A 17013-nucleotide genomic window follows, 5' to 3' on the forward strand; every position below is an offset into this window, starting at 1 on the left:
CTGTCTTAGTGTTATCTGATGCAGCAGATCTGTCTTAGTGATAGCTGATGCTGCAGAGCTGTCTAAGTGATAGCTGATGCAGCAGAGCTGTCTAAGTGATAGCTGATGCAGCAGAGCTGTCTTAGTGATAGCTGATGCAGCAGAGCTGTCTTAGTGATAGCTGATGTAGCAGAGCTGTCTTAGTGATAGCTGATGTAGCAGAGCTGTCTTAGTGATAGCTGATGTAGCAGAGCTGTCTTAGTGATAGCTGATGTAGCAGAGCTGTCTTAGTGATAGCTGATGTAGCAGAGCTGTCTTAGTGATAGCTGATGTAGCAGAGCTGTCTTAGTGATAGCTGATGTAGCAGAGCTGTCTTCGTGATAGCTGATGCAGCAGAGCTGTCTTCGTGATAGCTGATGCAGCAGAGCTGTCTTCGTGATAGCTGATGCAGCAGAGCTGTCTTCGTGATAGCTGATGCAGCAGAGCTGTCTTCGTGATAGCTGATGCAGCAGAGCTGTCTTCGTGATAGCTGATGCAGCAGAGCTGTCTTAGTGATATCGGATGTAGCAGAGCTGTCTTAGTGATAGCTGATGCAGCAGAGCTGTCTTAGACAGATATCACTAACTTTATTTTTAACACAATAAAATAAAAATAGTCCAAAAATTGGTATCACTGTAATAGTGCAGGGGTATTATATTTCTACCACTGTATTTTGTTTTGTTTTTTTATACTTTACTAAGTATCGAACTGGTATTGAGTATCGAAATAAAAAAGTTAGTATCGGTATCGAACTCAAAATTCTGGTATCGTGACATCACTAGTCAGTATTGTGGTCCTCATATTGCAACCAAAACCAGGAGTGGATTAAAAACACAGAAAGGATCTGTTCACACAATGGTGAAATTGAGTGGATGGCCGCCATATAACAGTAAATAACGGCCATTATTTCAATATAACGGCCGTTGTTTTAAAATAACAGCAAATATTTGCCATTAAATGGCGGCCATCTACTCAATTTCAACATTGTGTGAACAGAGCCTCTGTGTTTTTAATCCACTCCTGGTTTTGGTTGCAATATGAGGACCACAATACTGACTGAAATATACGTAGTGTGAACCCAGCTTTAAGGGAATTTATGAGCAGGATAGAAGAATCTAACCTGCCGATACGCACCAGACGCTAAGGATGAAGGTAAGTTTTTACTTCTAACCTGCTGATAGTTTGCCTTATGATGTTATCCATCATTTCAATTTTTTTTAATACAATGCTGCACTTCTGAGAAACATAACAAACATGTTATGCTTACCTCTTCACGCTCCTCCCGTGTCCTTATGTGACCTCTCCAATGTCCCTCGCTGACTGCACCTCTACTACTAGTCTCAGGAGTGACAGCCTGCTTAGCCAGTCACTAGCCACGACACTGGCCTGTCTAACCCAGTAATTGGGGAAGCGCAGAGAGGTAAGCATAACATGTTTATTAGGTTTTAAAAATTTTTAGATACTGATGCTCTGTTGGTAAACATTGGATTACCCTTTAAAGCCTTTTGTTGTCAGGACACACTAGGAGTTTAAGGTCGTTTTTTTTATATAAACTGGATAGCCATAAGTTGGAAAACACATTTAAAAAGATATAAGTGTTTAACCCAGACTTTGCTCAGAGCAACACATCAGATGTGTCAATGACAACCAATACTGTCGCCCATGACCTGTCCCCAGGTTGTGTGTGGTATTACAACTCAGCACCATTCCCGTCAATGTAACAGAGCTGAAATACCATTTAGACCCGAAGGTTGCGCCGTTTCTGAAAGAAAGAAACCATGTTCATTTTAACCCTGGATAACCCCTTTACTATGTTATAATTCACACTGGGAGAAATGATCCATAATTCTGTTTTATAATAATTACACTAGAGTAGAAAACAAGAAGATCCCAATTTGTGTTCTTATAAGGAATGAATACAGTGACTGTCAAGTGTATATATCCCCCTTGTGTACACTCTTATATAGTCGGGAGACCGACCACAACAACTGCGCCTTGCAGTTGCTGCATACAGATCACAGGCCGGACGTGACTTGAAAAGGATTTGCGTTAACAAGATTCAGTAGCCGATATTAACCTAATCTTCCTATGCCAAAGTGATCACCATAATCTCTTGACGTCACACTGATCCACGTCTTGATAAAAAGCAAAAATATAGAGGCCCAGCAAAAACACAGCCTCCAGGAGGTTATAATAGTATGCGTCACTCCATTAACATTATCTTGCCGACGTGGCCAGTAGATGCACGGCATACCTATAGAGGAGGCTTTAGCAGATCTACAACATGGAACGACACCTGCAAGTTTTGGGAAAGTCTGCTAACCACGTAAAAGTACAATGATTTGCATTGTAGCCTGAAAGTTGCTATTAGAAACTAGTTTCCAGCTCTAATATTCTTTTTCAGAAGCCCCTTGTTGCTATGGCAACTTCCACTTTTCCATTTCACTAATAAATCTCCCCCCAGTGTTTCCAGCTCCAACGCATTTTGAGCCTCCTGTACCAAAACTTGACTGATCTAAACGGAACTAAAAATACCATGTGATAAGTGGATTCTGGTTAAGAAGACAAAAATGCAATTGGGTTGCTGTGGGTAACTAGGTTTCGGAGACAATCGCGATGCTCTTATGTTCTAAAGACACAGGAATGTGACGGATACATTGCAACCAAATATTCAGCCCTTATTTCTGTTGCCATGAGAATGAATCACTTATAAGCGCTGCTTTTGAGAAACACCAGGCTGTTCTGCATATTCTTTTTGTAATGCGCTTTTCTAGAAGGAAATACTAGAGATTTATAAGATAGTCGAGGATTCAATCTGTGTTTTTATTTTTATTATTATATTATTACAACTTTTCTTTAATGTCATGGTAGTATTACAATGTTACTATAAAACCCAGGCTCCTCCACCTCACCACGAAGCTCCACCAGGACATGCCAATATACTTAATTATTGCTCTATTTAAGCAATTGTTTGACTGCTTACATACAAAAATGCTATATACAAGCATTGCTCTATTCTATCTGCTTTCAGAGCCTGCCATGGGCTGGCTATGAACAGATTGTGTCATAGCAGCCTCTGAGGCCAAGAAAAAGCTTTAGGCTGCTGAGACAACCAACTGGAAACCAACAACTACATTGCAGGGGTGACAATCAGATCCCTGGGCACCATGGATGAGACAAACTGTTTAAATGCATCTACTGCGACTGGCTGCAGCATGTAAACAGTTAACTAACCTACAAAGGAGTAGTGTGGGCTCAGTTGTAGCCATGCTGCCTTATCCGACACAAGATGTACATGTAGATCATGGGCTGGAAAGAGGTTAAAGGATAACTCCCACAATTTTTTTTTTTAGCTTATTCAACACACATTACAAAGTTATATAACTTCCGTCTGGCACCTTTCCCCCACTTTCTGACCCCCCCCCGACCGGAGGTTGAATAAAGTATGCATACTTTACCAATTACTGTCAACACCATCCTCTTCTTCCGGGCGCCATCAGAGCCGGGGGTGGGGGTGGGGGAGCCGTACCAGGGCTTCTCCTCTGCGTCTTCTGCTGAAGTGAATGGGAGACGAAAAGGCTGCTGGTGCACTTGGGCACCAGCAGCCTTTTCATTGGCTGGAGCGCATCACATGGCTTCCAGTTTGCTCAGCCCTGATTGGCTGAGCTTTTCTCTCCCATGGACCCAGAAGTGAGAGAGATAGCAGGGTGGCGGTCAGAGGTGACGGAGACGCGGACAGCAGGTGATTTAAGTGGCGATTGTCACCGGAGGGATGGTGAGTATGGTGTGTGTGTGTTTTTGTTTGTTTTTTTTTTTTTTTGCAGGTCCCGTGGGAGTTGTCCTTTAAACAGCCTGCAGTGCTTTTAGGGCCCTGGTGCATTTGTAGAACATTTAGGCTAAGCAAAGAATTAGACACCTAAAGAGGTAGTCCTAGAGTTTTCAATAAACTAACACTACATTGACTTCTGTGGGTGTTCTATATTCTATATTCACTTTAATTTATATTTAGAGCACTTGTGTTCTCAGACTCAATCAAATGACCACTCTGGCTGCAATTTCTTTACGTCCTGTGATGTCACCCTTTCTATAGGTTTCCTGTTCCAGCAAGTCATTAGGTCGGTGGGGCATGCATCTGCATTGATTTAGCCCCACCCCTGTAGGTGGAGCTAACACCTGAGCCCAGTAGAAAATGCAGCAGTAAGGGCAGCATGACATGGAGGATAGCCGGAGAGGATAGCTGTATTGTGGGGAGCACAGAGGTTAGCCATGTTGCTTTGTAGTGTTGGGGTCCTGGGATTACAGCAGCATGTATGCACCGCCATGTTTGCATGGATTTTATCACACTCTCCAAAACATTGTGAGCCCCACTGGAGGCAGAGACCAATATGAGTGACTACAATCTCTGTACAGCACTGCAGAATAGGTTGGAGCTATATAAATTAAGGAACAATATTATTTTTGTACTGTAAAAATGTGCAGTGGCGGGGCAGTGTAATATAGAAAGGAGAGAGGCTACTACACCTCATGTCAAACAAAAATCCAAAACAGAGGATGCCCGGGGACACAGAGGCGGAAAAAAAGTTGATGAAACAACTAAGGGAAAGGGACAGATTGCAAATGATTCTCTATTCCAATAAGAAAAAATGGCTGGACAACCTCTTTAATTATTCCCCTCAACATTCATCTGGTCCCCAGGACCTGAAAGGACTAGATAACAAGCTGGGGAATGCCATCACTTCTCTTGAATACGGCAATTCCGCTGCGTTCCTGCCTAGTCTGTGGCTAGGATGCCACAGTACAGAACAAACATCACAGGAACCATATAGTTACTTCATTCTTACGATCCCAGAATAATAAGGTTGGAACCCCAGTGATCATAAGATTATGGCATAACCATAAATTCTGGATAACCCCTTTAAGGCACATAAGAAAAAGGTAAAATGTCTCATATGTTAATAAAGAAGTATAAACAACCCAGATGGAAAAATCCAAATCCAAAAATGCTTGAGAGAAGAGGAGGACTCCAGTTGTTATATTTCTGTGTCTTTTTACTTTCACTTTGAGAGTGTCTTGCAGCCCGTAGTGGGAACAGATGGTCACTAACTTATTTATATCCAGCTTTTTGGAGGTCAGTTTACCCAACCTTTCAATTATACCACTAGAAACGATGAGAGCGGATATACGTTTAATTAAACTTATGCATAGTAAATGAGAGAGTCTTAAAGAGACTCTCAACAGAAAAGGAGCATCACAAGGACCTCTTGATGTCAAGCTCAGTATTTCAGGAAAGCGATAGATAAAAACTGAGTATGTATATAATGTTGGCTTTTAAACAGACTATTATAACGCAGCTCTTCAGCTGACAAAACGTCTACAAGGCGCAGAGAGTCAATAGAGAATCTATGACATGCAATTGTTAATAATGCATAGACATTTAAGCAGGTCATTTATAAATACATGGCATTACTGACTTTCTATTAACTCTAGTTAAAGGTTTTATTACACCTGCCTTTGGATCCTGTTCACTGTATTCAAGGACAGCCAGCAGAACTGTAATTGCTGCTCTGGAGAATAATACAGCACAAAATAAGTCATGTACTCAGCTTTTTATGTAGGAGTCCATCTAGTCTGTCTTTATATTTCCTTTTCAGGACTGGCCAACCACATCTGCTGTACATTTGTTCCAAGCATCTACTACTCTTTCAGTATAGTAATATATTCTGACAATCGCTTCTGATAAGGTTGCAGCTAAATCATCAATAATACACAGGATTGGCAAACGTGAATAATTCAGGAGGCTGATTCTCCTTTTCCACTGTTCCATGATTTAGTACTAAACACCAAAAATAACTCTGGTAACTTGTACAACATTGTAAAACACTTCATGTACAAGCCGAACAAAGACATTTGCATGCAATGAGACATGTGCTCGGCACATTATGTTTACACCACTTTGCTATAATAAAATGACCTGAAGATAGAGTAAACCATGTTCTTTGTAATAAAAACTACACAAAAGCGACTCCATCACTGACTATTATAGAGAACCTATAAGACGCTCAGAGTAACGTCCTTTAGCATGCATTGAACGATGCCTGAAACGCTTTACAGCATTAATTATGGAGCTTTAGCCTGACTGGCTACAAATGTCTATGTGGTCATGGCCACTAAACGTGTGCCCAAAAAAGTCAAGCCCTGACCACATGGTGCCCCACAGTCCATCAGGCCAGGAGGTATCAGAATTGATTTTTGTTTAATTTTTTTTTTAAGCGCTATACTGAAGTACCCAATAACAGATCCCATATAGATCTAATGCACAAAGCAGAATTATCATGGGGTAGACAGTCTGTCATTAATCCTAATGAAAAATACATCCTTACAACTCTCTGGAGCTTGAAATCAATGCTGAAATCAACAGATTGTACTTAATGGCACAGGAAATAAAGACACAATGAAATGTAGGTGTTAGGCAGCCTGTCGTACTGGACATGGAGTCCAATCTGCCAGCAATACTTTATAAAGCAAAACAGCTGAGCAGTTTTATATACAGATTATCTATCTACCTAGTTTTGTGGTGAAAGATTCCATATACACTTGAAATGTTTTCATTTAAACCTCTGATCATTCTGGGCCGTTCTTCTCTCATCATTCTGGGCTTAGGAGTCTAGTGGGCGGTTCTTCTCAGTGATTGACAGCACTGTATGCATACTTCTACAGAGAAGGCTGTCAATCTCTAATTAGTGCCGCCCACTGGACTCCAAGTCCAGAATAAGCAGGGATGTAAATTAATAAGTTACAGAGTATAAAAGTAACACAGAAACTTTTCCTACAACACTATACATTAAATTTGCTTAGCTCCTTCTGGACTAAAATATGATGCCTGCAGACTGAATCTTCTTAGTGCCAGACCAAGTATAAATTTATCTAAACACATTACTACCTAGCTGTAAGCAGTCATCACACCCCTGATGTGCATACAGTGTAACAACACATAGCAAACAATGACACTAGGCACTGCACAAATGTTACATGCAGCTGAAAAAGGGTGTCCAATGTCTGAAGCAACCAATCTACTACAATCCTATGGTCCACAACGCCTCCTTACAGCACTACAATCTCAAACACGATAACTGGTTAAGAATATGAGTAGTATTAAGCGTCAGCCACTTACATAATCATGAAAAGCCTTTGCTTCACTTGAATGTTCACAGGTTTCACGTCTCTCTGGAGCAGCACAGTACAGATCCCAAAACACGCTGAAAAAAAGTAAAATTAGGAATAAATAGCCTAATAACATGTTAATATACAAATAAAACAAGTAAAATGAAACATCCCTTTTTATCATGCTTTCCAATGTCCTCATAGAGCACTCTGGGAGAAAATTATTGAGTATTAGGACGCCTAAAGGTCCTATTACACTAAATAATTATCGGCCTTACTCGGCCAATTACAGTCTGTTCAGGACGATAACAGTTTAGTGTAATAGTGCATGTTAAAAGCAACGATCATCCAACAGGCACGATGGCAGCTGATTGTGTTGAAAGATCACAGTTATGCCAGAGACAGGCAGCTGCATGCCACTGACTTCAACAGGCCGCCCAAATGTTCAACTGGCCATTTGGGTGGCCCCTCTCGCTCCTCCCTACTTGATGTCAGCGTATGTAATAGCACATGCAGCTACGGGGAACGAGAGGAAAGCAAGCATTGAGCTGTGCTCGCACAGGTAGTGAGCCGGGAATGAGAGGGAAGAAAACGCAAAAATAATAACGCAGAGTAATATAGCCTTAAAGGTGGCCATGCATTTAAAATAGCTGTTGGCCAAACAAGTACTGTATATCTTTCCATCTTCTCATGTAAAGAATGTTTGATATGGCCAATTGTTCATGTGAGGTGTGATTCTTCTCTTTCGCATCATCATCTTGTCAGGGTAAGCATCAGGAGGCCTCATACATTTTAGATTGTTGGTGGGTTTGGCCAACTTTGACTATGATTTAAGGGGACCTTTATACCCCAATTAAGTGGACTGTAAATGCTTACAGATTATGTTCTACCTAAAGATCCCTTTACACAAAGTTTGTACCGTGTTCCTTGTTTCTGACTTGTCCCTCCTAGCAACACATGCTGAGTGCTTTCATATATAATACAGCTCTATGCCTGAACACATTTCTTCTCCTACCTCCTACTGGATCACCACTTTGATCCAGTACAGTCTGTGTGATCTGTTCTTATTAAAGACCTGGATGCTTTGCCCTTTTCCACCGTGTATAACCTTGTGCCCTTCCATGCTGCTAGGCCGGACATTGACAGAAGAGAGGAAAAGAGCCAAAAAAGCCAGGAGCAGTGTGCTGTCAGATGCATCAGCACTACCAGATAGGTAAAGTAGTTGAACAGGCTCTATAGGAGAAACCTGGTAGGACATTGTAGCAGAAAAGAGTTTAGACTGATCAAAAATAAAAAAGAGAACAACATGTACGTAGCAATGAGGAAATTGAATAGATTTGCTGCCCAGGAGCTGGTAAAGCTTGAAAACAACCCCATATGGTAGCCACATTGGTTTTCACACTGTTGTAGCTGTCCTGTATTGTCAGGATGTACAAGACTTATGTTAACCTGTAGATTCCAAGGGGAAATCCACAATAAAAAAAACTATTAAGGTCCATCTAATATGGCACACATGGAGTTTAACATTATACACATTACAATAAATGTCTATTCGCAAAGCTAGGGGAAAAAAAAAAGTCTTGTAACAAAAATATTCTGCATGCAATAGATAATGTAGGATGACCTCACAGTCTCCCATGGGGTTTCATTGGCCATCTTGATTTTCCATTCTGTTGAACAATGTCCAGATTTTTACCCTCTAGGATGGGACAGAAGCTGTAAAATGGCTACTAAAGCTGAGAACCTAAAATATTAATGACAATCTTGCCATCTAGACTGTTTGTTCTGTGCTTGTTGGAGCCAATGTGCTCAGACACACGCTGCTGAAGATGATTAATAGTAGTTCTTGAGAGGCTCCATAAAAGCTTTAGACGTGCACTTATTGGTGGGGCTCCTGATTTTGGAACCAGGACAGATATGGCAATCAATGAGTATTGAGAAAAGTCATTACAGTGACTACACATGTACTGCAATGTGAATAAGTACCAGCAGGATCAGAGGGAGAGTGGTCATCCAGCTAGCTTATCGCTCAGTTTTCTGTATTAGAAAAAGACAATCTACAGAAAATGTAAATTACACAGTCATTGTGTGACCACTTTCTCTTGTCTCCCATAGAGTGTTTTCTCTCTCCCTTGTCTGTCATAGACCTCTCTCTCTTCCCCTCACTTCTCCCATAGTCTGTTATCTCTCACCCCCTCCTATCCCATAGACCACTCTCTCTTTCCCTCCTCGCCCACAGACTGCTCCCTCTACCCCCCTCTCTTATAGACCTCTGTCTCCCCTTCCTTTCCTATAAACTGCCACTTCCTCTCCTCTACCAGACTGCTCTCACTCCCTCCTCTCCCGCAGACCTCTGTCCTTTCCCTTCCTATAAACTGCTCTCTTCCCCTTTCCTCTCCTCTCCCATAGGCTGCTCTCTCCTCCTCTCCTATAGACCACTCTCTCCCCCCTCCCATAGGACTACTCTCTCCTCCTCTCCAATAGACAGCTCTCTTTCCCCTCCCTCGCTCATGCTACCTCATATCACATAGCATGTTGAGCTGAGCGTACATGTTTATTCCACAGTGAAACCTTTAAAAAAGACCACCCAAAACTGCAGTGAAAAAATTGTTTTCAAGTGGGTCTTGAGCAAGCTCTCCACAGCATTTATATACCCTTAGCAGAAAGACAGAGGTTGTCCTCGCAGAACATTTTCACTTGGTATTTTAACTTTTACAGCATACCTGTCACAACTCAGCATTTGAAGTGTCGCAGCTGAAGGCCGCAGTTTGGGTTGCCGTGGAAACGTCCCCCATTTTAGAGAGTTTGCTGACCCATTAGTGAACTCACTCATGGGACATTTCTTAGACAACCTGAACTTCCACCCTCAGAGCTGTGTCTGCACAGGGAAAATGGCCACTTTCTTCCAAAAACAGCGTCACACCTGCCATTCTAGGTGTGTGGTTTCACATCTCAGCTTCATATACTTCGATGGCACTGAGCTGCAATACCACACTTAAACTGAGGACAAGAGCGGTGTTGTTTTAGGAAGAAAGCAAACCCTATAGCTAACTGTTCTGCCTTGCATAATAAATTGGAATCTATGAAGCACGTGTTAAGGGGAATCTGTCAGCTGTAATTCATGATTCAGACACTGTTAGATAGCTGTTAGGTCAGAGAGGCATATGGTTCCTTTCATATATCCAGCTGTGCTTCCAGGATGTATAAAAATGCTTTTATTCTTTGGTGCAAAAATCAGGGTCAGGTATGGGAGGGCGGAGTAAGGAGGTGTTACAGCTTGCTGCACTTCTTAAAAGGAGAAGTCCGGCCAAAATTATTTTTTGATATGTTATTACTTATGGAAAGTTAGACAAATTTCTAATGTACATTAATTATGGGAAATGCACATATAGGGCTATTTCCCTTAATTTAGTAGATCATGGAGTGTTAGAATTCTCTCAGAAACAGTGACGTCACGACGAACTCTATATGTAGAAGTCTATGGGACTTCTATGGGTGTCTATGTAAAGTAATGTAATGTAGTGTACAGTATGCTTTATTGAATGAATACATCTATGGAATACTTTGGGGTGCAAGTGTCCTTGCTCCCCAAAGTATTCCATAAAGGAATTCAATCAGTACATTAGAAGGGCACCGAGCAGGGAGGGAGAGACGTCCCGATGCATCTACCTCCCCCCTCCCTCCCTGCTCGGTGTTGCTGCTGCCACATATACACGGTACTATTCCCCCATCATCTGCTCATAGTATGAGCAGATTATGGGGTAATAGTATCAGGGCCGATCTCCATCATTGCCGATCCATCATCGCCGATCCACGGCCGCTGCACTGGACTGGACTATATACACTGAACTACTGCTCCCATCATCTTCTCATAATATGAGCAGGTGATGGGAGCAGTAGCTGGATTATCGCTATCACATGCCTGATGCCGCCGGGCGCAGGGGGAGCCGCTCATCACACAGGAGCAATCATGTCCCCTCCGCTCTCACATACAGACTCTCGGTGCTTGGGAGCCTGTATGTGAGAGCGGCGGCCAGGCGGGAGTCAGCAGTGGGATAGGGAGAAGTTTAACGGACACCGGAAGAAGGAGGAGGGGGGAGCAGAGGGGGCATTATGGCTCCTGTGTGATGAGCGGCTCCCCCTGCGCCCAGTGGCATCAGGCATGTGATAGCAATAATCCAGCTACTGCTCCCATCACCTGCTCATATTATAAGCAGATAATGGGAGTAGTAGTTCAGTGTATATAGTCCAGTCCAGTGCGGCGGCGGATCGGTGATGATGGATCAGCAATGATGGAGACCGGCCCTGGTACTATTACCCCATCATCTGCTCATACTATGAGCAAATGATGAGGGAATAGTACTGTCCATATGTGGCGGCAGCAGCACCGAGCAGGGAGGGAGGGGGGAGGTAGATGCATCGGGACGTCTCTCCCTCCCTGCTCGGTGCCCTTCTAATGTACTGATTGAATTCATTTATGGAATACTTTGGGGAGCAAGGACACTTGCTCCCCAAAGTATTCCATAGATGTATTCATTCAATAAAGCATACTGTACACTACATTACATTACTTTACATAGACACCCATAGAAACAATAAAGTCCCATAGACTTCTACATATAGAGCGCCCCCTGCTGGACACTCCATAGGAATTACACCGTTCGTCGTGACGTCACTGTTTAGTACACTGCATGTACTAAATTAAGGGAAATAGCCCTATATGTGCATTTCCCATAATTAATGTACATTAAAAATTTGTCTAACTTTCCATAAGTAATAACATATCAAAAAATAATTTTGGCCGGACTTCTCCTTTAAGCTCAGGAAAAATGTTTTCTACATCCTGGAATCACAGACAGATATATGAAATGTACCATGTGTCTCTCTGAACTAACAGCCATCCAACAGTGTCAGCAGTTTGGAATGTGAATTGCAGCTGACAGATTCCCTAAAATTTGAATCCATTAAGAAAAGACAGAAACTTACCACCACCAAGAGTGTAGGAATCCTGGGGGCTCGCCCAATGTGATATTTTTCTCCCATCTTATCTGGAATAAAAAAAAGAACATCTAGGTATTAAATCCAAATGCCAAAGCTTAGGTAAAAAGGAAAGCAAAGTCATCAGTGCTTCAGCAGTTAACTTGAAAGGAGCAGCAATAATAAGTGACAAGTGAGCAAGCACTGGGTTATGGACTAAAAGCACAATAAAGAATACATTGAGTACCTCGATACATTCAACCAGCGGAGGGGGAATCAGGCTGCTAAGAAAAACAGGAGATTATATATATATATATATATATATATATATATATATATATATAATCTAATGTGCGTGTATATATAAAATCGTGTAATGCCTGCTTGCACCAATGCTACATTTTAGCAGCTCTGATGAAGTAATAAAGAAAACTGGCTTCTTGCCATGCTTGGATATACTGTCATTTTTTACTCCATTCATATATGAAATACTTTTGGCAGCTTTATATCACTACAATTGTGGGCTTGAGACGACCATAAATCTCCTCTCTAATTGGGACCAGAACCAAATGACTGGTGAATGAATGCACAAGACTGCACGGCATCACTGAAAACCAGCATGAATACAGAGTAACGCAACATCTACTCATTTAGCCCCTCACCCAGCCAACACATTCAGCTCCGTACATCTACAGCCAAAGCCGACTAACACGACTGCATGACTTTTGGACAGGTATGTTACTAAGCAAAGGGTATGATGTGATCTGGTGCTAAATAGATGCATGTGTGAATGGAAATCATTGTATAGCTTTCTTATAAGTCTACCCAAGCAGCTAGATGCCAAAATTGTTAAAATTGGGTCTCAAATAATACCAAGTGATTATGCTGAACATTGGGGCTGACCGAACCCAAATGCTTGGCATTTGACCCCCGGCAGCTTCAGATGTTGGATGCAGCTCTAGTCTAATGGTGGCTTTACACGGAACGATTATTGTTCAAATTTGCACGATAACGATCGCATTTGAGCGATAATTGTTCCGTGTAATCACAGCCAACGATCAATCGCCGAGCGAGAAATCATTCATTTTGATCTTTCAACAAGTTCTCAAATCATTGCTGGTCGTCCGCAAAAAATTTGCAGATCGTTCCATGTAAACAGTCTTTCACCAATTTAAACTGTGTGTGAGATAGGCTTAAACGATCGCAAAACGATTTTTCCATACGATATATTGTTCCGTCTAAACGCGGATCGTTCTGAAAAACACATCGTTCATTCGGAATCGTAATCATGCGAATTATCGCTCCGTGTAAAAGTACCATAAGGCTATAACCATAATTTCCAGGATTCCCTAGGGCTGCATATAACCTCTCCAGCGGCTGGGAATCACGTGGGAATCTAAAACTGAAGTCTTAGAAGTTGGGAGAATGTTCTAGACATGTACTGTGAATTAGTGGCCTTTTGCAGCCAATGGGCATTGGCAATCACTGAGGAAAACCTCTGAAGTGATACAAGTAAGGAGCAAAGGCACAGACTGCTGTGAAGAATGGGTTTTTATCTAACAATTACACCCAAGCCACTCTACATCCCAAGAGTCATAACCAATAAGTGTCACCTTGCAGCTTTTATACAAGCGAATAACCAAGTCACCCAATGAAAAACAAATGGTGATCTTCTATAAATCCAAAATTTTGAAATTTATCCAGACACCCCAAAGTATATATTAGCAATAGAATGTACCGTACTGATATACAACAGACATCTATAGTAAGTGTTTTATGAGGTTATGAAATCCCTCTTTATTGAACACATTTACAAGCCTCAAAACAGCCAGAAAAGATTGTTTTCTGTATTCAAAAAGAGAAAGGACGATAAATCACATGGAGCCTGTCAATGCCGCAGCACTCTTACAGTAAACTCTGGAAGGGGGTACGGGGAAAGTGCTCCAATTGTACAGCCATGACTTAATAGGTTAGATGGCTAAAAGATACTAGAACATCCTGAGTGGGAGGTTATGAAAATATAACAAAGACGACATCTACAACGATGAGTCACTGGGGAGGTAAGGACTGTTCCGGGAAGCATAGAAGAGGTAGACAAAAAGGACATACCGAATCCATGACAAACTTCATCATGATCACCAATTATTTCATTCTGTATCTTACAGTAAAAGGTTATTTTTATCTTCAGGATATATCTACAGGAAAGGCCACATGTCTGATAGACGTAGGTCCCACCACTGGACCTGCATCAATTTTCACAACTGGTGTCCCCTGACCTAAAAGCAGCCACAACCAGACCAGGGTGGAGCAGAGAGGAGCCCAGGAACAGCTAGCTAGCTGTTCCATAACCCCTATTCATTCCTTTGAGAGTTGTGGACATGGTGGTGGACACGGAGGTCAGTCGTTTCTTTACCCTCTCTGTTCAGACCCTGCCACGATGCAGCGGTTGATTATAGAAATAGGTGGAACCCGAATTTATCATTTATGGCAAATCTCTTGGCTCTGCCATACAGTACATGTCCAAGAATACCATAATATTAATATAATATCTAAAGAGGCACTTCAGGAACAAAGGTGTTTTTTTGCCCTCCTTTCATAAGGCTATTCAGGCTGCCCCGTTACCCCTATTTATTGGGCACTCAGTTTCCCAGTTATGGTGCCGGTTCCAGTCCCTGCTGCAGTGCCTGTACACAGTGCTAGTTGTGTGATAAGGATGTAACTTGCCCTATGAAAGTTTATGAGATGCTTATAGACTTACATTAGGAAAGTGACTTTCAGACCATCCACAAATGCTCAGTGTGAATAGGCTAGTTACAATGGGCATCAGTGGGGACTGGAAGTGGCACTTGAACAGAGGAACAGAATGCACCATCAAAGCGTGGAGAGCAGGGCAGCCATTTACATTCACCAGCCGTATGCTGGAAAGGTAAAAAAAAAAAATGTTTATTGGTGAAGTGTTCCATTTCAGGGGTACTCAAAAAAATGTTTTGTTTTGTTTTTTTAGTTAAATGGAACAATAAAGTTATACAGATTTGTAAATTACTTATACTGTATTACAAAAAAAAGAAAAAAAAAAAAACCTCAAGCCTTTCAGTATTTAAAGTGTATTTGTCATTGTGGCGAGTTTGAAACTTCCTCGTGTAGACGCACATAATGCCGGAAGTTTGTGTTGCCATGTAAATGTCCCACATCCTGGGAAATTCTGTGCACGAGCCCTATTGTAACTTAATAGTTTAAACAGTTGCAATATGCCCAGAAGCACGTCAAGTAGTGTTTCCAGCCTCCAGAATGTCTGGAACTGTCCGGAGAAGTAGCAAATTCTCATAAAAATCCTCTGGTGGACCTGCCCACTTTGCGGAAAAGCCTCACTCACCTTTTGTGGTGGGCATGATGTAACGTAAAGCAGAAAAAAAGTAATGTAAAGTTAAAAAAAAAAAAGACAAAAAAAATTAAAAAATTTGGAGAAACCTTTTTTTGTAACACAAAAAACTGTTGTTTTTACAATAATAAACCACCCCCTAAGATGCAAAGTAAAAAGATCTGCCCCCTCCCCTTTTTCTAGACATGTTTTCTATGGATCTTCCTCATGTTGGAATGCATTCACAGGATCATGGCGGCTCCACCATCCTATAAATCTTCTTATAAATAATACAGAGCCGCTCTATACTATAGGCATGTGTTTAATGGTACTTTAAAATTCCTCTGTACTTAAAGTGTGAAATAGATGGTACCGCTGCCCAGAAAGTGCTGCCTGCTTATGAATATGGACTACAGATAGTGACATAAAGGCACGGGGAAGATCATAAAGTGCTCGGATTATTGGAGGCGGCAGCGATGATTATTCAACCTCACTGTTAATAACTCATAAACCACTTTTCCCAACTTATGTATTTTCAGCACTTCTAAACGCTCTCTTGTAGAACACAAACCTCGATGTGCTCTCCCATGGGCTGACCCATCTGCCATGAAGCAGGAAAAGCAAGCTGTAAGCAAAAGTTAAAGACGCATGCTAAAACGAACTGGTTAGGAAAATATCAGCATGTGAGAGCTGGAGAACGGATGGTAAAAACAAAGGCTTTAGACTATGCTGTATATATCATGTATATAATGCAGCACATAAATCTATAACCAGAAAAGGGGCATGCACATCTACATCTAGTCCAACAAGAGTTTAATGTAAAAAAGGAGAAAAAGAAAAACTTATATCTAAACACATTAAAGCCATGTGCCTGGCGCTACACAATACAATAGACTGCCCGACTAGTGATATTACCGGGTAAATTAAAAAATAATTAACTAAAAAAAACAAAACCACTTGATGATTTTCTTATTGGGATGTCACAGGTTCGTGTAGACTTCCGGTGTTCTGGGTAATATAAGAAGTGTACACTTACAGTCCATATAACTTAAAACATGAAATCTGTACAAAAAGTTGAATTTCCTTTATAGAAAAAAACAGGGGAAAAAAAACAAAAAACACAGCCCTGGAGGTTTCAGCAAGGAAATGCTGCAAAGAGATAACATGGAATATATACCCCTTCAAAGAATTAACTTTTATTTGTTTAGCTAAAATCCATAACTTTGTAAAAGTTGATTAACATCACAATCAAACACCAATGTGTCAGTATTGAACAAATACAAATCGTTCTCCACCCAGGGCTACAATAATTCCAAGACCCTATTATGTATTATACTGATGAAATTATAAAGTATTATGCTGCGTTTACACGGAACGATCGTGTGAATTTGCACGTTAACGATCGCATTTGAGCGATAATTGTTCCGTGTACACACAGCGAACGATCAAGCGATCAAACGATCTTACAACATGTTCTTAAAAAATTTGCAGATCGTTCC

General features: G+C 41.4%; 1 protein-coding gene across 2 annotated transcripts in view; it reads right to left on the bottom strand.

Annotated features, from left to right (window-relative positions):
- Positions 1-17013, bottom strand: part of SSBP2 (single stranded DNA binding protein 2) — a 153032-nt gene that overhangs the window by 81309 nt on the left and 54710 nt on the right. For both annotated transcript variants that reach the window (XM_069962869.1, XM_069962867.1), the window contains exons 3-4: positions 12166-12227; positions 7190-7274 (exon numbers count right to left, since the gene is read on the bottom strand). In XM_069962869.1, the coding sequence (XP_069818970.1) occupies positions 7190-7274; positions 12166-12227 (147 nt within the window). The remainder of the gene's footprint in view (positions 1-7189; positions 7275-12165; positions 12228-17013) is intronic.

Source organism: Dendropsophus ebraccatus, chromosome 3 (assembly GCF_027789765.1).
Source record: "Dendropsophus ebraccatus isolate aDenEbr1 chromosome 3, aDenEbr1.pat, whole genome shotgun sequence".
Taxonomy (NCBI): domain Eukaryota; kingdom Metazoa; phylum Chordata; class Amphibia; order Anura; family Hylidae; genus Dendropsophus; species Dendropsophus ebraccatus.